The 22,006-nt window shown below is 38.2% G+C and overlaps 1 protein-coding gene and 1 long non-coding RNA gene across 3 annotated transcripts; one reads left to right on the plus strand and one right to left on the minus strand.

Annotated features, from left to right (window-relative positions):
• Positions 1 to 470: 470 nt before the first annotated feature.
• LOC103698943 (malate dehydrogenase, glyoxysomal-like) lies at positions 471 to 7,429 on the minus strand. Of its 2 annotated transcripts, none has more exons than XR_003383906.2 (9): positions 7,192 to 7,429; positions 6,375 to 6,593; positions 5,604 to 5,918; positions 5,273 to 5,362; positions 5,074 to 5,157; positions 2,470 to 2,531; positions 2,299 to 2,388; positions 2,101 to 2,195; positions 471 to 719 (listed from the first exon to the last, which is right to left on the minus strand). XR_003383906.2 is itself a non-coding variant. In XM_008780993.4 (9 exons), the coding sequence occupies exons 1-9, from the start codon at positions 7,261 to 7,263 to the stop codon at positions 647 to 649; spliced, it is 1,074 nt and encodes a 357-aa protein (XP_008779215.1). In that variant the 5' UTR covers positions 7,264 to 7,423; the 3' UTR covers positions 471 to 646. The 2 variants fall into 2 exon arrangements, 1 of the variants encoding a protein (XP_008779215.1); XM_008780993.4 differs by having other exon boundaries at positions 2,496 to 2,531; positions 7,192 to 7,423.
• Positions 7,430 to 14,381: 6,952 nt separating this feature from the next.
• On the plus strand, positions 14,382 to 20,962 carry LOC120111131. Its single transcript, XR_005512276.1, has 2 exons — positions 14,382 to 14,724; positions 20,611 to 20,962. It is a non-coding gene; the product is annotated as an uncharacterized LOC120111131 (long non-coding RNA).
• Positions 20,963 to 22,006: the final 1,044 nt, after the last annotated feature.

Genomic DNA, 22,006 nt, shown 5'->3' on the forward strand with positions numbered 1-22,006 from the left:
TGAGCTTGGGTCGAAAACCCAATCACTGCAGGGTTTGGTTCGGCCTAATATATCAGGCAACCCAACCCAAACTGAACCAAAATCATATAAGTACCAAAGGTACATATGCTATATGTACATCTCCATTTTCCAAGATTTCGCTTTACTCACATATGGCCATCCCTAGTTGATGCTGTTTTCTTTTAAGATTTTATTCATATGATATAGGATTTTTTGTAGGTGACTTGGTTAAATTGATCCAACCACAACAAATCAACCCAATCTGACTGGATCTAACATGCACCAACCCGATTTTGAACCTGAGCTCAAAAGGTCAGGTTGGTTCTGGACAGAAAGATCTTGATGTCTCAAGTTGGGCTCCAGCATACTAATAACTATTGACCATTAAAATGGGTAAGGTCAAAGTGTTCTAAATCCTTCATTCATCAACTAATTATTCTGCTATAATGATATTTAATATTTAACTAATATTTAATATTTGAATAATGATATGCTTTATTTTTTCTTCTGTTGAATTCAAAAGTTTCTTCTGCACCAAAGGTTGTTTGAAACAAAAATGCTGCATTCATCTTTCCAGTAGCACATCCATGATACATACAGGCAGTAGTACACGAGCAGAATTGTCGCCTCCTATTCCTGCCTTCCATCACTTCCTAATGAAAGAAATTCCTTTATGAATGCTCTCTGCTAACTCTTTTTTCGCCTTCTCCAACCCAAACCTGCCATAACCAAAACATAATGAATCAGTAGAAGTATTACATGTTCCCGTATCGAACATTCAATCAACGAAAACATTGTTACATGTAAATGAACAACCAGAGAAATAGTCATGTCAAGTATATGCGGAAATATGTCATCTCCTTACGAAGAATAAGTTTAGACTCGTCTTCTTTATAGCATGTCATCGATGTATTATCTGAGAAAGGAAGTTACAGCAAAGAGTCTGTAAACAAACCTAGTGCGCCCTATTGGGCAGAGAGCGTAGAGAAGCTTTCCATGATGCAGAAAAATATAACAGGCATGTTGGTAAATTGATATTTGCATTGCTCTAGTAGACATCTTAGTGCCCTAATCTGGTCATTTGCAAATTCCCTCAGACATCTTACCTTAGTACAGTCATGGTCATCCTAGATTACCTAAGGAGCACTGCTGCAGAAACCAGTTTATGGCACCCAAAATATGTACCAGCTGATGTGGCACAATCTTTTGTATCACCATAACATCAGCAGAGTTTACAGAAAATAACATCTCATATAGTTGAGATGGACTTCTAACTGCAAGGACCAAAGCAACAAGAGACTAGTAATTTGAGTCGCATCACATACAGCATATATTCCAAACGAGTGTCAAGGGGGAAAACCAAGGTCCACAAAACTGGTATTGGGAACTAAATCGATACTACCGTTTAGGTAGATCTTGGAGAAAACACTCAAAGATTTGCTGACATGTTGACCAAAGCATTGGTTGAACTAAACTTGTAAGTATTTGTCTCAGTCCACCACCATAATATCCATGCTCCACCTTGAGTAGGAGCATTGCAGATCAATAAACTAATTTGTTGTAGCTGTTAATCAGGTCCATCAGGCCAGCGGGCTACAAATAAACAGAGTTACTTTTTATTTCTCAGTTTTTGTTATAAGACTTCATTTCTATGGAATGAATGGGAGGCTGATTTTTTTTTTTCTCTTTATGTTTGGCCTCGCATCAAACAGTGAGAGAACAGCACCGATTTGCTGTCTCTGCAGTTTTATTCCACCCTAAATTTTCCCTCCATTCATTTTTTCTACTTCTGTTACTCCTGCACTCTAGTCTTTGGTTGATGTGAAAATCCATACAATCCATCACTAGTCATCTGGTGCAAGTTCTTTGACTCAAAAAGTGATGTTCATCTCAGTTGGATATATTCCATAATGTCTAGACTCATGATTGCTCCTTAGGAGGGGCTTCCAATGTTGGCATAAAGATAAACAAGTCAAACTATGATCACATCTATTTTTGGTTTAGAATTTAGATTGACAGACAACATCAAATTAAATCTTAGACAACTATTAAAAACTGACTACTCTGCAAACACTAGACAGTTGAGCTAAGGTGGCAAACCTTTCATACTCGCTCAGTGGCCCAAGAGGGAAGACTTCCTCAGCCCCACCACGACCTAATTGTACTTTTGATGCAAAGAATGGTAGTTCTGTCACCTATAAGAATGAGGTGCATGATAATTTCTTCTCAGAAAAAATTCACCTTGTGATGAAGCTTATAATATCTACTATAGTTATTAACTTTTGGTAAGGCAAGTACCTGAGAAGCCACAAAGGAACATTCCACTATGCCAGCATCACCTCTCAATCCCCGCAAGCATGCGTCTGCAAATTTGGCAGCAGCATATGCCTGCATTTTTCGTTTTATCTTATCCCATCAGACTACTTCAAGAACTTTTTGCAATCATTTTGTGCAGAAATGGGAACTAACAAGAATATGAAGCCAAGTAGACCAACCATCGACAATGTTGCAGAACCAGCACCAGCTTTTGCCTGCATTAGGAAAGTGAAGATTCATATTCAAACTACAGTAATGGTAGAATTAAAAAAAAAAAAAGAAGATTGTACATGAATAAGAATCTGACTAATATGAAAAGCATTGTATGATACCAAGGCAGAGTTCGGAATGCCTCTTAAAGGTTCAAGTTAGACATGAAAAGGAAAGAGTACATTAAGATAAAATAATGCAAATGCCCTAACCTCTCTGAAATATGTTATGCCACACTTATGCATTCACTTGCATGACCCAGAATTCAGGCAGTTAAATCTAAAATGTTCTAATTGATGTAAGGACTCTTCTATGCAATTTCTCAGCTTGTACAAAGGTCAATCATACATTTGTTATGTATTAATTGGTTAAACAATTGAAACCTATCCTATGAAAAGAAAAGGAGATGCAGGACATAGTGCGCATATGTCGCTAGCAGTCGAGACTATGCTGTTGCTTAGAAACTGATCATACAGCAGTTTCTTTTACATTGCATTTGTTTTTATTAGTACGATGCTTCCCCTTTATCTGTCATCATCCTCGTCTCCCATCTTACTCAAATCCAGTATTCTATACTGGGATCTTTCTCTAATTATCAATCTCCGGTGAAGTACCCATTCAATATCTCCTCATCCTACATCAAGACCACATGATCCTTGTTCCTTGTGCACATAACATGGTTACCTTATATCATGTTACGGATCATGATATATTGAAAGGCATCATCAAAGAAAACAAGTAATTTAAGCAATTGTGGCAAACTAAATATCCAAACCCAGGACTGTAAATCCTTATTGACCATGGAGGATTATGTATATATCCTTCAAAGAATGACGATGACTAATTAGCAGAAATAAAATGATGGCACAACCAGAACAAGATAACAATCAGTACCACCGTATGTAAGTCTCCCGTTCAACTAGTTGAGAAATAATTCAATGCAAAATCAACATGCATTTCAACCCAGGAGCACATATCTAGCTTGTATTACAACATGCAATAGTTGTATATTGAATGTAAGAACTTCTGATAAACTCAGAACAGGCAACAACATGGATGTAACCAGACAAAAGTTGTATAAACTTCTGTTTTCCCACTATCACTCTACCAACAATACAAGGACAATACCACATATTATACCATGTTGAATGTATCTGAGTTTAGTTTGATGCTAAAATCTCAATCCCTAAAAACAAATGTAGCAGAAACATTCTTCCCATCATGGAAGTGCTAGAAGGTGGCAGGTGACAGAAGGCAAAAAAAAAAAAACATACGGTGCAGATATAATCTTTACATGACATGCTTTCTGCTACTTGAGTGAGCAGTCCAAAGTCAAATGTCAAGCTGCACAATAAAATGAGCATGCACAGTGGCACAAAAACTCAAATATACAACTGCAGGAACTGCCTTTTTTACTTTAACATATCACTGCTTCAGTCAAATTTTGTCTGAAAACAGTTTTTCTGATGTACTATCAAAAGTCAGAAGACCACTATCATACCTTTTACAAGCTTAGTCACCAAGTTCGGCATTCAGGAGCAAATCAGTTGATGTGATGATTCAGAATTCGTGAATAAAAAATCCGGAAAGAGGTGTATAACAAAGAATTAGAAAAAAAATTTAAAAAATGATCTTTATAGAATATTTACAAACTTCTTTATTTAAAAATAAATATAGGAAAAACAGAAGTAACAAATGTTGGAAAAAACATTGCTAGCAAGAATATATGGTGTCATAAATTCATAAAACAAAAATTTCTTAAATTAATCATGAATAATTCATGAATAAATCATAAAGTTCATGTATAATTCAAGAATAGTTGAACAATTCAGGATCGGTTCTTTTAATTCGGAGAATCATCCGGTCAAGGGAAAAATTGAGAATAATTCGAGAACTTTTAATAATTTGGAGAACATTGTAACCAGGCTTACAAGGACACCTCAAAATTTGGGTTTCTTGATCTATGGGATAAGTGGACACTTGGGGTACTTCACAGCACTCCTAGGCACTTCAAATTATTAAATCAGGATGTCATCATCATACAAGTCTACTTTCCAAATTTCTACATATAGGATGCCAAGTCTAACATTAGATTTATCAAATATATTATCAAAATTTCTAAACTTACAGAGTAAGCAGAACAACTATTATTCATTAACAGATGCACATTCATGTATATTTTACACATACATCCATAGACTTTTCCTTATGTGATTCATCTTAAAGGTTCCCCTGCTGATTCTTTAGGAAACCTGGACTTCTTCATATCCATATCACATGTCTGAGTAACAGCTGTTGTTAGTAAATTTCGCACAGCAATCTTTTACCGGTTTCAGTGTAGCTCTGCAGTTTGATTATGCAGTTTAGATATGGTTAACAATGAACATGCGCACTATTTTTGTGGCAGCAAATTAGAGATGCAATTGACCACATATGTGCATCTAAATTCAAATATAGCTCTCAGATATACTTTTGGAGAGGAAACCTACAGTTACCATGGTGCTAAGATACTATATTCAAAAACTCGCTGAATGCAAAATTGATTACCTCAACAACTTCTGTTCCTCCATTCTGAATGCGATGGGTTAGATAATTTCTTTCATCCGCAGTGAAGGTGCATGCAGGCTTAACCTGAAGAAAGTAATAATATCCTAATAAATGGAATGACCAAAATCTAGGAACTAACGATTTTTGATCTACATGAACTGAAAATAAGAAAATGGTTTCAGAAATAAGAATGTCTAACCTGTGACAAGAGAGGTAATATGGTAACCCCTGCATGACCACCAACCACAGGAACATCAACTTCCCTGGGGTCAATTCCTAGCACTTCTGCCTGTTAATGACTCAAAAATGAGGGTGAAAAAGAAAATTTCTAGAATTAATTGAGATTAACAGCCACGCGTGGCAAAAGACAGCAAAGTTGCCTAGGTCCCCATAAGAGAATAAAATAATGAAATGACATTTAAATATATTCACAATAAGATTACCATAACAATGACCTGAAGTTGATGCTGCATCTACGCTATGCCCTTGTGGCAAGAATGAAACTATAAGGGAACTAGTTAGGCACATACCACAAAAGTTTTAGCTCTTAATACATCGAGAGTGGTCACCCCCAAAAGACGCTTGGGATCATAGGTGCCAGCTTTCTTGAAAACCTCTGTCGCTATAGGAACAGTAGAGTTCACCGGATTGCTAATCAAGTTCACAATTGCATGAGGACAGCATTTAGCAACCCCTTCACACAGTGTCCTCACAATTCCAGCATTGATTTTAAACAAATCATCTCTTGTCATTCCGGGTTTCCTCGGGATACCAGCAGGAATAATCACAAGGTCCATTCCTGTTAGTGCACCCTCTAATTGTGGCTGACCTAGAAAGCCACGTACCTGCAGGAAACCAAAGAAACAACCTATGTAATTGAATATAATACTTTCAAATGATACTAGGGAAATGATTATGCAGCACCAGGAACCTCCCAAATTTCAGAGTCAAGACCTAAAATTCTCTAAGTTTGAAGGAATATGTACATAACTATGTAATCAATTTCAAAACAAATAATTTACCGGGCACGCTGCTATGTGACTGATAAATCCTGAAAATTTTAAAGATGCATGTTACCTAGTAGTGAAGCACCATATGCTAAAAGCAGAGAGCTAGCAGGGGCTGAGGGGAAAGACCTAATATTATTGAATATGAACTATGCACTTTACCTAGTTTATTATATAGACCTTAGAAAACTCAAACACAGAATCCATTATGTGTGAACAATTAAAAAATTGAGAACTCTACAGAGACTGAAACTCTAACCAACAAATCAAGTGAAAGGAAGAGGAGAGAGATACCACTGCACCAGTGTCCATATGGCCGACATCTGCAGTGACGCCTGGTGAGTTGACAACATCGTAGAGATGAAGAACAGATACCAGGGGATTCATCTTCATCAGCATAGCAAGGGGCTGGCCTATTCCCCCTGCAGCACCCAAGATTGCCACTTTAAATCCAGGAGCCCCTCCTTTTGCCCGGCAATTTTCACGCCTTACCAAGGAACTCTCCTCCATCTTCTGTTATAGAAAGCAAACAACTTTAAGAGAAAAAAGAAATCATTATATTGTCACCTTCCATTTTGATATTCCCCACTTCATACTGCTTAAGATGGAAAGATTAGAACATGAGAACTCTACTGACATCATGTTCGCTTTGTTTTCCTTCATTTAAGACTGATTATAAGAAACATGGTGTGGGGCAAAAGTTCTCATTTGTTCTCAAAAAACCAATACCAAAACTACTTTTAGGAGAGCCAAAAGCAAAAATGATTGCAAGCACTACCAACGAGAATACTATTTAGCAATTTAGGAAAAAAATACAGAACCAATAGTGAATATCCAATGACTATGTAACCCGCAACAATGAAAATCTACATACCAAGAAAGAGGATATCTTTTATATCCATATATAACATTCATAACATTCAATAGCACATGCTAACTGGACCAAGTTGCCATCTTTTTGATAGATATCGGCATTGAGATGGAAAAGAAACAAAATTTAGAAACTGAATGAACAAGAGGGCATCAATGATGAGATAGGTCCCATAAACTCCAATTAAAACTAATACAAAATAAGTCAGGAAACTGTAGTGGAGAAGAATGAGTAGAATACCTGAAGATTGGGGGAGTGCAGATGGGCAGAGATCCGAGCAAAACGTTGAGAGGCCTCAGAACTGAGTTGCATCCTTCTCTCTTACGCTCAACCTCCGATGAAGATGAGAAGAAGTGTGGACAAGAGAGACAGTTTGGCATGTGGTTTGTTACATTGGTGGCCCAGGATATAAGAAAAGAGGAGCAGAGAGGATGATGTTGATGTAATTGTGACCAAGGCAATGAGATGAGTGAAAAAGTGTGGGCTGAATCGGAGAAGGGTGCATTTGTGGAGACTAAATGCCCTGTATCCTTATCCTGCAGCTGTGGATGTGGTTCTCAAATTCAAAGGCTTAGATGCAAATCGTTCCATTTCTATCTTCATTGCTTTGTCTCATCTTGGTGGACTTGCATCTATATCTTCTACTGTTACTAGCAACATAAATAACATCCTAAAACTTGAAACGTTTCAACAACAACATCCTGCTTGTAATTAATTCTATCTTCTAAAACAATCAAACCTCGGGGCAGTTCAACAATCTAATCTTATGCCAAAGTTCACATGGTTCATATGTAAGTTTGAATTTTGAGCAATTAATTGGACATTCGAAATAAGACTTGCATTGTCTACTGACAAAGGGCAAAAGGAAGCTGGTAAAACTCAGAATGCCAACAGTTACAGCAGCACGGGCAATGATGTGAAAAAAAAAAAAAAAAAAAAACTTGTTAAAGTATGCCGTCTCATCACTGTACTAGTATCATTCTATTATTATATCGGCACACTCCGTCCTAAACTAATTACCAAGCATTGGTATACTTTTTTTTTTTTTTTTTTTGTATATACCCATATACAACTAGTATAGTACGGTATGGTACGCTGGTTCTTGCTGTTGGCTCGGTGAGGAATGGCCCACCTTGACTCTCATTATGTATAAAATAAGTTATCAAAAAAAAAAAAGCAATTGCATTACAAACCCCAGGGTCTTTACGAAGGGCTTTTTTGACAAAAAAAGAAAAATCCCATTTTGTTCGATTTTTCAGTTCATTACCAAGGGCTTAATCCTCCGCAAAGAAACAATCCTGCATGGAACTACAAAATCGAACAAAAGTAGATTCTTTATTTGAAAAATGCCAAAAAAAAGAGGGTGCTCTTATTACCGTTCGAGGAAGAACTTTCTTGAGATCCAGTTTCTACCGGATCCCAGTCTGCCGCGAAGAGCTCGAACGCGAGGGCCTTTTCCGAAAATATAAGGAGCACCTCGTGGTTTTCGAGACGTCGGACCTCGGCGGAGAGGCGGCGATCGACTGCTCTGGAGAGAAGAGGCCATGGAGCTGATATGGTGGTAGAGAAGAGCAGAGATCTGATACAAAAGTTTTCATTTTACTTTCTGCCAACTGAAGGATCTAAACATAATAAAAATACCAAGGAGAGAGCAACCTTAAAAAAATTTCATTTCGCTTGTCCCATAAGGATACTCTTAACACATGGGATTTTTGTGAGCTGGTGAGAAGCGGCATTATAGCATGGTTAGTTGTCATCCTCCAATATGATTACATATTTTTTAATTATTCATAGGAGTTGATGCATAAAACCCTAATTTTAGGAGTTGCACTTATTTTGTTGGTTGCCCTAGGAGCATGTTGAGGTATATATGAACTATATTAATTAACATGACCGTAGTTATAGCATGTCAATAAACTTGCCATGTGCCATGAATGTGAAGAGGAATGTGGGCATGGGCTAACACATGCACTAAGAGTCAGAAGACTATATATAATTTTATTTCACCAGTACATGAAGTAGGCCTATGACCCGCGATAGGATGACACTGCAGGTAAAGCACGTGTATCGTGAGGCCAACGAGGCAGCAGATTAGGTAGCTTCGTATGTGGCTAATGATTCTAGGAAGATCCTATGGCTAGGAGAGAGGAGATTATCCAGTGCACTTCGGAATTTGTTATATTTTGACTTTTTTTGATGTATTCATATTCGATCGCTTCAAACAAAAAAAAAGAAAAGAAAAAAAAAGAAAAAAAGGAAGTGCGCGAACAAGGAGACATAGATCTAAATGTTGCCAAACTTGTCTTGGATTAGGTTACACATGAATTTAAGACCAATGAAATGGTCTCTGCTCTCAAATTAAGCTTCAATCCATAGACGGGTAAGAGCAAGGATTTAAATGCTTCAACCATGCCTGATTGGACTTGAACATGACTAAATCAACCTGATAAAATACATCCGCGGAGGCGCAGGGCGAGTTCGTTGGAGTGGTCGAGTTTCTCCGGCGTTCGTTGCTTGTTCGGCCCGAATGAAGGACGGATGTGACATATCGAATGCTTTAATAGTCGTGTTAGAATCAAATACTTATCCATACCAAAATTCGTACCTTTAAGCCCCACCAGAGATCAGTGGTCCTTCCTTCGGTGGATCACCATTTGCCTGTCTGTGAGATAGTAACTGCCCCCTATAATAAGGGCACTTAAGTGAGGGCCCCCTTTAATAAGCTACAGCAACAACAAAAAACAAAAAAAAAAGAGAAAAAGACACGTATGGTACAGCTATAGTGGTCCCGTGTACGTCTCTGTTACTCCAGCTAAAAGCATCAAGTTGTATTATTTGATGAGAGAAATTAATTTTCTCCTAACCTTGTGTGATTGGTCATCTTCTCATTGTCAAATTAGTAATGCTTCAGGAACTGATGAAAGGCAACCCCTAGAAGAGACCCATTCTAAAAAGGAAGGCTTGTATGTTTAGGGTGCGAGGACTCATATTGGGGTATGTTTAGTGTTACATCAGTTATTTATCAAAAGATCTTAAAAATTTATATACGACCGAGGAACTTAGATAATATCTTACAGGTAGCTTTTCCGGATAAAGTTTCGGACTGTTACGAATAGTATCAGAGCAAACTTGGTTTATGACCCGTATAAACTAGGGGACACTGTAGCACGAGTCTAAATCGAATTTGTTGTATTTGTATTTAGATTTCACTAGGTTTAGATTTTTAGACCGGCAATTTTATTCACTAGGAACATCTTGGGATCTTTTTTAGGTAAGATCCTATGCCCTATTATATAGGGTCCCTAGATCTTTAATCTACAAGTTAGCAAATTTTGAACTAATTCAGTTGCAAAGTGAGGGAAATATTTTATGGAACAATGCTATGAAGATCTAACAACCTCCAAGCATGTAAAGTCAACCTTCACACCCAACAAAAAGGGGAGAAAATAAAAAAAAATGCCAGGTTTTTTAGTTCCATTCTTCTGAAGCATAACCACAAACCTACCATTTTAAAATGATCTATGCGAAAAAGATATACCGTTAGTTAAAAGAGAAAATACAACATCGAAACTCTATCCGGCAAATTGGTATCTGTAAAAATTATAAGTTGGAAATGCAACAGCAAGCAATTTCGATGGTACATACCATCTTTAATCAATAATCAAGAAAATACATCATTGAATGAGTTTTTAGTGACTAAGAAATCCACAAGAATGTATAGATAATCCATATGTTGAAAAAAAAGCAAAATGTCTTGAAAAAAAAAAATCCAAGAAGGTGAATGCATTTTGGATGCTATGGTCAAATGGAGCCTAGTATGAGGGACCTTATTTAGCATTAAAAGTTTTACGTCCGTAGTCACGTGTGACATGAAAGTCATTTAGCCCTATTCATTTAAGAAGCATGGAAATGGTACAAAGCTTGAAAATGATAGAGTGTGTTTTATGCTGAAAGTGTGCACAGCTGTCTTTATAGGTGCAAACCAGAGGGACAATACCTTTTCCAATATGTGGTGCTTTTCTATAGGTTAATGCTTGTATCATTCAAAGTCCCCACTGACAGATTCATGTACAACTTTCAAGCAATTTGCAAAGATCACGAGAGTACACTAACAACTCAATTGTGGAACAATTATTTGGATAAGGTTTTGGGCAACTAAGACAAGCAAGTACTCAAAAAACACCCGAGAAGGAAAGTGCATTCCGGAGTTTATAGTGACATGTAAGGCTCGTTTGGTTCGCGAAAAAGGAAGGAGAAAAAGTATGGTCAACGAAAAAGTAATGAGATGCCTCTTATTTGGTTGGAGTTTTCAACGAAGAGAGATGGAAAATTGTATTCCTATGGGAATATGATTCCCACATTTCTTCATGGAAAAGTCTTTTCTATGAGGCGGAAATCACTCCATTTTTATTTTTTCCCAAAAAGGCCATTCAACATTAAAGAGGCATTAAAGATCTAATTTTTATTAAGGGTATAATAGGAATTACGTATAACTTTCTCCGGAAAGTAGATGGTCAACCAAACATAAGCACTTTGGAAATCTATCACTTTCCCATGTTTAACTAAACATGCCAAAAGTATATTCTCAGACATTCTTTTCCTAGGAATCTTCTTCTCAGGAATTATATTCCTAGGAGGGAAAATGCTTCCCGCGAACCAAACGAGCCCGTAGTTTAGGATGTTCCACTCGACTAGGTAGAGCTGCGATGTTTTTCCAGGATTTTTCATGAACAAGTGTTTTCCAAATTCTAACGAAATATATTGATAATCCAACATATTGTAAATATTTATAAAAGAATTTTTACATGAATACCCTTCTAAAAATTTAAATTTGTGTAAATACTCTCTTAAATATATATTTATTACTGTATCCTTATAAAACACTATTTTTGCACAAATGCTCCTAATATAATGATTCTTCTAACATTGTTAATTAAAACTCTATTTATTTTATTTAAAAATAAAATAAAATTGTAAAATTACTTTTTTATCCTCTTTTGTGATCATCCCCATCTACCAATTAAGGGTTTTAAGTTAAAAGCATTAATTTTTTAACGACATTAGATGGCATGGGTCCATATGCAAAAATAAAGATAAAAAAGATAAAATAGCAAAACAAGTGTTTTACGAGAGTATACATGCAAATATAATTTTTGAAAGAATATTCATGCTGGATGGTGAGGGACGAAGGGGTGGTACAGGCGAAGCATGCATTTAGAGAAGTCAACGGGGCTGCAAATTGGGTGGCCACGTATGTGGCTAACCATGCCAGTAGTACCCTATGGGCAGGGGACGGGGAGCTGCCTCGGGAGCTCCGTGATATTTTATTTTTCGATTTTATTGGGTGCATCCGTACACGTGTTGTATAGATCACTCGGTCTAGCAAAAAAAACAATATTCATGCAAAATTCGATATTTAGAAGGATATTCTTGCAAAAAAAATATAAAATATTTAGCCAAAATAAATAAGTAAATATTTGGAAATATCTAATGAAGGACAATGCTTTTGTTCTCCTTGCTCGCATGGAGTTTGGAATGAAGCACTTTTTGGCTGATTATTGTCCGTACATCCAAGATCCTTTACCAGTTGCATGCCTCCATTAGTTAAAGAGCATCACTTTTTAAAGTCCATGTGACTCTTGGATCCTCTTTCGGCCTTTTTTTTTCTCTCTCCCCCTTTTTGTTTGTTTTTTTTTTTTTTTTGATTACAGACTCCAGTGTTCGTTTAGCCCCATTCACTTTAACGACCATGCAAAGCTTCAAAGGAGAAGCATGTTATATGCAGTGTCCAGAGGCGTGTGCTACGAATTCACATATCACCAAAATTGGCTCCTTAAACAAGGACGGGGCCGAATGGTACTGATGTATTCTCTCTTGGCACACGGTGCATCAGTTAACAGGACTTTTTCTTGGTACCACATACGAGCTGCAACATTACTCAAACATGGGGTGGCAATCGCCCAGGTTGGATAGACGATGGATCAAAAATCTGCCAATTCGAATCCAACCTTTTCATTAGACATGTCAAAAATTCAGATCCAAATTTAACCATTTTATTTTACAGATAATCTAACCTAATCTACAATGAGTTAAAATAAGTTAAATGAATTAAACGGTTAAGCATTGTTATCCCTGCTCAAACATACTTAATACACTAAGTACCTAAAAATTAAATTACTTATTTTGCACCCTTTCACCAATAAGAAAGCTCCAATCCATGTGATTCCCACATGCTGGCTTGGCATAGGTGTCATGGGGAGCATGGGTGTGTCTTGTTTTTGCTAAAATAGACAAATCACATGTCTGGTATAAGTGCAAGGCGGCACCAATCATCCACAGTACATTGTGAGAGTGGTTAGCTACGAAAGAAGTAACCTAGTTTGCAGATTCGTTCTGTCTTGTGGTATCCATGGCTTGTCCTGAAGGTGGTGTACTCTTTGGTGTACACTTCCAGAGTCTGTCTACGGATCTAACTAATGACGGTGGCGGAGTCGCCCTCCAGATGGATGAGGTCCGCCTATAGACAAAATCTCACATAACCAATTCCTGCCCAAATCGCCCTTAGTTCCGCTCTAAGGACAAAGATGTCGTAGATCCAACTCCCCCCATAGCAACGAGACGCTAATTAGGGCCTGTGATAACAAATTCGACTCCATCCCTACTACCGTCATCAGACACGCTGCCGTCAAAATTAACCTTAAAGAAACTTGGGGATGGAGGTTCCCAAAAGATGATCATCTTAATCACTGCAGGAGCTGAAAAGGAGTTCTAAGTGTCCCAAACTATCAAAAACTCTCCGGGAGAGGATGAGTGAATGACTTCTGTCTCCATCATGAATCTAGGTAACTGAGTGCTCCTCTTGTAAATACGGTTATTCCTAGCCAGCTAGCCAAGTAAGCTGTCCTGATGGCCAGATATCTGGTAGAAGCTCTTATGGGGCAGTTCCTCGAATATAAGAGGAGCCAATGGAAGGAACATACGAGGGCCATTAAGGAGCCCCTACACCCACCCTGTCCAATGGCACTGAAAGGGGATATGAGCTACTAACTCTTTAACATGGCCTGCATCATAAGTCGGCGGAAGATTCATCCTTCGTCCGCTCAGCATATCTCTAGTAGGCAAACAGCTAGTTTGGTGTACCTCAAAATTCAAATCTTGTACTTGCAAGAGAAGAGAGAAGAGAGAAGAGAGAAGAGAGAAGAGAGGAAGAAAGAGAGAGCCAGGGCAAGAAAAGGAATGCCTCTGTAGCGAGAAAGCCGACCGAACCCACACAGGAGTTTGAAAGGGGCATCTGACCGGCCTAACGTGCCAAAAGTTCACAAGCAGCCCCACGACGAAAACGAAGCCCCACACGATAGGACCGTTTTAAGCCGCAAGAGGCTACATTAGTAACATTACATATGTCTTAAAAGGATCAAAAAAAGTAAAAAAAAATCCGTCTCTCAATACTATAAAACCCCATCCCACGGCCCTTTTCTCCTCTTTGTAGCTTTTGTAGCTAGAGAAGGAGATCTCTCCCCTCTTGTTCTCCTTTCCTCTCCTCTCCGATGGCCCCCGCCTCCACTCCCCCCAGCGACCAAACTTCTCCCGCCCCTCCGGCCCGTCGTCGCGAGCCCCGGCGGGCATTTCGGTCAATGTAGGGGCGCCGGACATGGTGTAGCGGTAGAAGGAAGGCACACAGGATGGAGCCAGGCATTCCGGACGGAGGAACCACGCGCGGCGTCCATTGGGGAAGAGACAACGACACACCGAAGCTTGGTGTACCATCGCGCGGTATATATAAATATACACGGGATCTAACGGTCCATGATGATGCATCGCGTTCTCGCCCTTTCTTTTTCTTTTCTTTCTTTAACTCCAAATTTCTTCCTTGATATATATTATGTAATTCTTGCCGAACATACACGTTTTTTCTGTTCTTTAGTAGTTTTTAAATTATATAACGTTTAGTTCGCATTTCATGTGGAGGGTTTTGGGTTGGAAATTTGGAAATCTTTTTGCGCTGCGATTTTTTGGTTATTGACTTATCATGGCGGATCTGTATCAGTGATCGAATGGGTTTTATTTGGTGATATTTATGGGTGTTGTTTAATTCTTTTGTGGGCTTAATTGTTTGCTAATTATGGTAGTATAGGATTGGTTTTGGCTTGTTTAGTAAATCTTGGCTTGGGCTTTGATGTTTTTCCTAGATATGACTGGATGTTGTTTGTTTGAGTTCTTAATTTGCCTGAGATTTCTTTTTCTTTTTTCGAACTCGCCCTCTCCGTTCCGGAAATGCTTGTTTGTCTAAGTTAGTTAAGTTGTTTATTCAAATTCACAAATAAAGTGGTACAATTCGTAACATCTTTCTACATGGATTATGAGAATTTTAGGATTCTCATCTTCGTCATGAGAATTATTGTTGAAACTGTTGTTTGACGTGATTTTTACTGTTTAGCATCACTGTAGCATCAATTCTTTCTTTGTTGTTTTCCTCGATAAAAGATTCTCTTCCTTTGATTTTTTTTAAACAACTTTTTCAGATTTTTTGTCCAGACTAGTATAATTCTACTCAGACTGATTTCTTTTCCCATGTCTTTATCATTCTCACTGACTAATATTTGTGGCAGCATTATGGAATACTCAAAATTTTGTAATATATATATATATATATTTTTTTTTTGTGCAGATTGTTGTTCTTGACTTTTTATTTTTGGGGGTACCAGTTTGGCATTGTTGTAGGCTTGTAGCATCAAATCCTTCTTTGTTGTTTTAATAACTAAAAGATTCTCTTCTTTGTTTTTTTAGCAAAAATTCCTTCCGTACGTTTTGTCCAAATTGGTCATATTCTCCCCCTGGTGATATTTTTTTCTCCTCATGAACATTCTCGTTGACAAATGTTACTGGCAGCATCATTAATACTCAGGCATTGGTAAATAATTTTGATACTGATTTGCTGGCCTTGATACTAGTTGACCATCTCTTAGGAGATCACAAATGGATCCACATTGGAGCTTTATCTGATCCTTAATGCTTATCATCAGAACTAGCCGCTCTTTCTTTTTTATGGATCCCTTTGATATGCATGATAATATATTGCTCCAACTAATGAATGTGAGTTTTAGCAGCTTAGATGATTATTTTTTTATGATTATCATGTGGCAAGAATGTGTGGTGATTTGATTATCATTTACTTCCCCACTTCGTTTTGGCATGTCTAAGATTCATGCATTAGCTAGGGGAATTTGCGGTCTTGATTAAAATTAACTTTGTAATGGCATATGTTGAACTTGATTAATAGCTTTTCCATCATATTATGGCTGGAGTGGAGTTCAGATTTTTAGTGCAAAGGTCAATTGGATGGTTCTTTTGCTTCCTTTGGGCTTGTGTTGCGTCAGGCAGGAAGAATAATGAAACAAGAAGAAAAAAAAGAGAAAAGAACCAGAGCATAGAATATTGATATTGTTCGTTCTATTGACCTACATCCACGGGCAGAGACGATACAAAAATTTCACTATAGAAAACTGGAGATTATAGAGTAGAAGATTTTTTCACAAACCCTATCCTCCATTTTACCCGATCTCTAGAATACTAAATCATATATAATAGAGTAAGTCGATTTAGACTTGAACTAGTGTCCTATAATAATTGGGGCTTGTAAACTCAAGACATGCTCAACTTAAGTATTGGACTTTTTCAGGCTTTTCTAGTGGCATGTAAGGACTTGGCATTAGAATCCCCTTTTGCTTATCTTAGTCTTCTTGCCAGTGATGGAGTAGATGTTCAACATGGTGCTAGAGCAACGGTTTGTTTTTATTCTTCACCTCTATAAACCTATTTCTTAATTGTATTTGTCAATGATAAAATCACCCTTTGCAAACTATTCTTTTATTATGCAAGATATACCATATGCTTGTATTGCTCCGCTTTGTGTCAATCTTGTGCAAAATAGAAATACTCAGGCCTCATTGTGTGTTCAGTTGGAAGATGGGGTGTTCAATTGCCTTATGTCTTTAAAAGAAATAGCAAGATAATGTTGGTGGACAGTAACTCTGGATGCCACCTTGTATAAGCAAAAGCCTAAGAAGTGGATGGAGAACTGGATAGAGAAAGAGTTAACCTCTTGAAAAAGGAGTAGTATTTGGTGGTGGGTATCCTTCTTTTGGTTCAGCCTACCCTTGCTGTTACTCCCATATGTTCTTTTAAAATTTTAGTTTATTGATGAATCACTTGGCGATCTTATATGTGAATTCTTTGGGGAGAGTGTGGTGGTTCAGGGGACTCACAATTTGGTGGCATGGGAGGATCTTTTTGTGTATTTATAGCCATCTGGTTTCTACTTTAAAGAGCTCAAGCGGCTTCATATGGTTCTTTTACGCTAGTTGTCTTGGAACAACTGGTTGCTTTTGTAAATCTCTTGCTGCGTATAAGTATAGACACAGAGTTCTTGAAGGTCTCTATGGTGTGCCTGGAATTTGAAGGGGGTTGAGTTTGTCTAGCTGCTTGGTAAAGATTTAACCTCTAGATATATGATGGTGCTCATGTTCGTTGTTAGGAAAACACTATACTATAGTCTCTCTCAGGATGAAATTCCTTTATTTAGGTTTATTTTTTCATTTTCTTCCTCCATGCTACGTTCATCCTTACAAGAAAGTGCGGGTAGAAATGACCTTTACAACTTTTATTTTTGGTTGGTTGGTAACTTTTGATAGGAAGGTACCACATATGATCCTAAACAGAACCAGGGAGTACAAGTGGCATTTTCTAGTTGAGAATGCATTGGTTGACTTTTTGAATGTAAAGCTAGTCATATTTTGGTTTCAGCAGATTAACTTGTGAAATTTTCTTTCTATTAATGAAAATCTAAAACAGAGAGTCAAAATAAGAAAGGAGATTGGTTTGGGAAAAGTCATGTATTTTTTCTTTGTGATACATAATAGTTCAGATGTTGCATATAAACCTTCTGAGGGCATCAGGAAAAATTACCATACTCCACTAATATATCATGTCAATGATCTTCTCCATTTGTCACTAATGCTGGATTAAGATGCTTGAATTTTTGTGGAAACTAGATAATTAATTGACATTGGGATAATGCTGTAACTTGGTTTTTCAGCTTGTACTTATGCCTTGGAAAACACTTCACTTTTTTGCAAAATGTTTCCTCTTGTTGTGTATGCAATCTTTTCCAAGTTCGGGGAAATCATGGATGATTATTCTTTGTTCCTTCTTTGCAAGCATGTTGGCTTTCCATGTTTCATGGCAAGCCCCTGTTATTCCCTAAGTTTGCCTTGACCAGGAAATCAATGCCAATGGAGGGTTGATGTCAGGTTGAAGTAGGTCATGAACCATTCTCAAACTTTGATGGATCATACTCTGGTTTGTAAAGCTGAACCGTTGTAAACCAAATAAAGCTTGCAAGTTAAGGATATACAATGGCAAAACCTTGCTTTCCTAAAATTTGTGGTGATCTCATGGTTAGTTGCTTCTGCTCAACGAAGTTATTGTTTCGAATCAGAAATTCCTATGGGATCTTTGTAGCTAGTCAAGGCCCATGTCAGGAAGTTTGTTCTTTCATAACTCCTTTTTCTTGTCGGTGAGGTTTTCAGTACCATCTTGGGTGTAGCTGGAGGAGAATGGTAAATTTGGTTTTGAGATCAATTGCTTGCATCTTGCATACGACTAAAATTCTTTGTTTTAATTGTTGGAGAAGGTATTGGACTCCACTCAAGTAGTTCCACGTCACTTTGAAATTTTTTGCTTGCTTAAAGCTAATCTTTTCAAATCATTTGTCTAAGAGATTTTTACATGTATGATACACAATTTGCCAGTGCATGAAATATTGCGAACACTGCAGTTTTCCATCATTCACCCGAATTACCCCTTTTTACAAGAGAATAAAGACTATTTATTTGAAATTGTTGATTGCCATAATTCTCTAATTCAACTTTTTTTATCATCTATCCTGTTTTCTGTATCCCTGCGGGAGTGGAGAATGGAAATGAATCCATGAGGAGTTTCTCGTGAGGTTTCATCATTTCAGTAACAGGTGTAGAACAGTGATAAATTTGACGTGCTGGGATCTGTCTAGAGGTCATATGCAGTTAGAGATTGCGATTTTTGTTCTTCAGTCTTGGTCAGCGGCGTTTGAGTGGGCCTAGCTTGTAATCTTCTTTGAAGAATGTTATCTGCAGGAAATTTGAGATTTTAGATTCTGATGTGATGTTTTTACTAACTGAGATATTTGGAAAGGGATCTTTGAATTAATTGTAATGCATATTATCATCTCTTTTTGTTTGAGGAGTCTGCTTGTCCTTTTTTGGGTAAGACAGATGTTGCCTTGAGTCTAAGTTCAAGCTTATGCTTATGTGCATGCATGGGTTGAGTTTGTGATAAGCTCTGTATCTCCTTATAAATGCTACTAGTTTAATTGCTGAACTTATACAATACGGAAGAATTTCTCTCAAACAAGTGGGCAAAAAATGGTCTCTCCTTGCTAAAAACTGTCATGTGCATCAATGTGACATACCTCATATAACCTTTTGATCCAGAATTTAATGACCTAAAAGTTGAAAGGAGCGAAATGAGGGATGATTATTTTCAATGAAAATCTGGGTAGGCTGGAGTGCCTTTGGAGGTGGTTCTGTGAAAGTTGAGGAAAAGTATCCTTTTTTTGGTTATAGAAGACAAGGAACTGAAGGCTTGTTGCAACGATAGGCTAAAACTAATCCAGATCCCTCAATGTCTTTATGAACAGCTGGATAGATCATTGAACAATTTGAGCCAGATTTCTTCAAGGAAGATATTTTTGACCTTGATGGCTCATTTTAGAGACCCATTAGGAATGTCGATTTTCATTAAGTCTACTGAAGTCTGCACCAGATGTGGCATCACCAGTCATGCTTGTCTTGTGGACAATGATGTCTTGGCATTTTAGGAGGCTTTGCTCTTGAAAGTGTTAGGAAGTGAATGCTAAAAGAGCAAGATGGTGAGAAAGTTATATATAACTAGGCTCTTATACTGCAGAGGGATGAGCTTGAAAATGTGAATTATCAGAGGCAGAGATAAGGGTGAAAGAATTTTCTTATGATTTCAAACTAATACAGCTTTATTAACATTGAATCTTCTCTTGTTGTGATCCCTTATGATCTTATCTCTATTTATATTATTATTTAGATCCCTACCATTTAAAGGGCCCCTTTTTTTGATGAATGATATCTATTTTTTTCCAAGGACAGAAATGTAAGAATCTTTAATCTTTTTGTTGTAACTTTGCTATGTTGTTGAACCTCTTGATGTCTTCCTCACAAGCATGGACCAATTTGGTGTTAGTGCAAATCTTGTTTGCCTTTCCTTTAATCATGTTGAGAAGTTAATGATAAGTCCCCATCATATATCATGAGGTACACTTCAGAGTTATAATGTTGTTTTGCTGCCAAGGTTAAGTTTCTCCAAACAATAGAATTACTGAATAAATTCGTGCTGCTATTTTTAGAGAAAAGAATATGGACAATCCTTTTCCTTGAATTCTGTTTCCTACGCTACCATTGGTAATGGCGTTGATCAAGTGAACTGGTCAATTCAGCCATGAGGCTAGTCTACAAGGAAAATTTGCATCAGTAATCAGTAAAATTATTATTATGTAATGATCTTCTAAAACCTTGGGAGTTCTGTTTGCAGTGTTGAATCTGAGGTCTCTCTTTCGCCTAGCTGTAAGGTCCCGGTGGTTGCTATTACTGCATGTGGTTGCAGGTTGTGATATGATGTTGATGTAATTGCGCCATGCATGTGTGAACACTCATTCATTAATCAGAATGATTGCCGCTCATGGTGTAGTGATGCTTGATGAACCTCTGAGACCATGTTGCTGAAAATTTTCTTTATTATCGAAAATAACAGCAGTTTAAGCTATGCTGATTGGTGCTGATATCGGCCATGATGGGTTCTGAATTTGGAATCCTGCTTGTCTTGGTTATTTATGCGACAAAGTTGTCATGAACATTATAGCAAATATAATTCTGCTCGTTGGCTATTTATTCACCCTCATGGTGCAACAAGTGACATTGATGGCTGTGGCAGGACTGAATTCTAGATGGAAACTGGGAAGCACAGCTATGTGAGTAATTGGTGGTCAGCTTGTAGGGTTGGATGTAGCATGGTGGCATGCATGGGATATTTGTCCTAATGAAGGTTATGGATCTGACATGAGGCCCCAAATGGTTTCCATCCAATCGGAATCCAGTCAATCATCTGATCACTCTCATTTGGCTTAGATTTACTTCATGGAATGTGTGTGCTCTTGCTTGTTTTAAGCTGCGACTCATGAGAATGAAATCGAAGGGTGTATGATCATTCTAGCACAAGCTTAATTACGTATTTGCATCATTTTGATAGGCATTATACAAGAAGCCTAGCTCCCTCTGTTATGCCGTCAAGGTTAGGGGTTTTGCTTTTCCAGCAGCATAATACAAGGCCCCAGTGCTTCAGGGCTTATGAGACTGGATATGTCACGCCCCCGCCTCTGCGAGGCACGTGAGGCACCTAGTGCCCACGTGGGGGCCACATGAGGGGGGAACATGGGGCTCCCCTGCCAGATATTGTCCGGTTCTGGGGTTTCACGCAAGCGTCCTTCACCCCTCCCCGGTTTTGTTTTCCACCCAAAACGCGTCTGCAGGATTAGGAGACACCCGCCTCATATGCCCAGGCTCTGGAACGAGTCTTTCCGATGTGGGACTATTGGGCCTCACACCAATGTCACGCCCCCGCCTCTGCGAGGCACGTGAGGCACCTAGTGCCCACGTGGGGGCCACATGAGGGGGGAACACGGGGCTCCCCTGCCAGATATTGTCCGGTTCTGGGGTTTCACGCAAGCGTCCTTCACCCCTCCCCGGTTTTGTTTTCCACCCAAAACGCGTCTGCAGGATTAGGAGACACCCGCCTCATATGCCCAGGCTCTGGAACGAGTCTTTTCGATGTGGGACTATTGGGCCTCACACCCTTCCCACCATCGGACAAGAGCCGTCCTCGGCTCTGATACCAAATGTCACGCCCCCGCCTTTGCGAGGCACGTGAGGCA

The sequence above is a fragment of the Phoenix dactylifera genome, chromosome 6 (genome assembly GCF_009389715.1).
Source record: "Phoenix dactylifera cultivar Barhee BC4 chromosome 6, palm_55x_up_171113_PBpolish2nd_filt_p, whole genome shotgun sequence".
Lineage (NCBI taxonomy): Eukaryota > Viridiplantae > Streptophyta > Magnoliopsida > Arecales > Arecaceae > Phoenix > Phoenix dactylifera.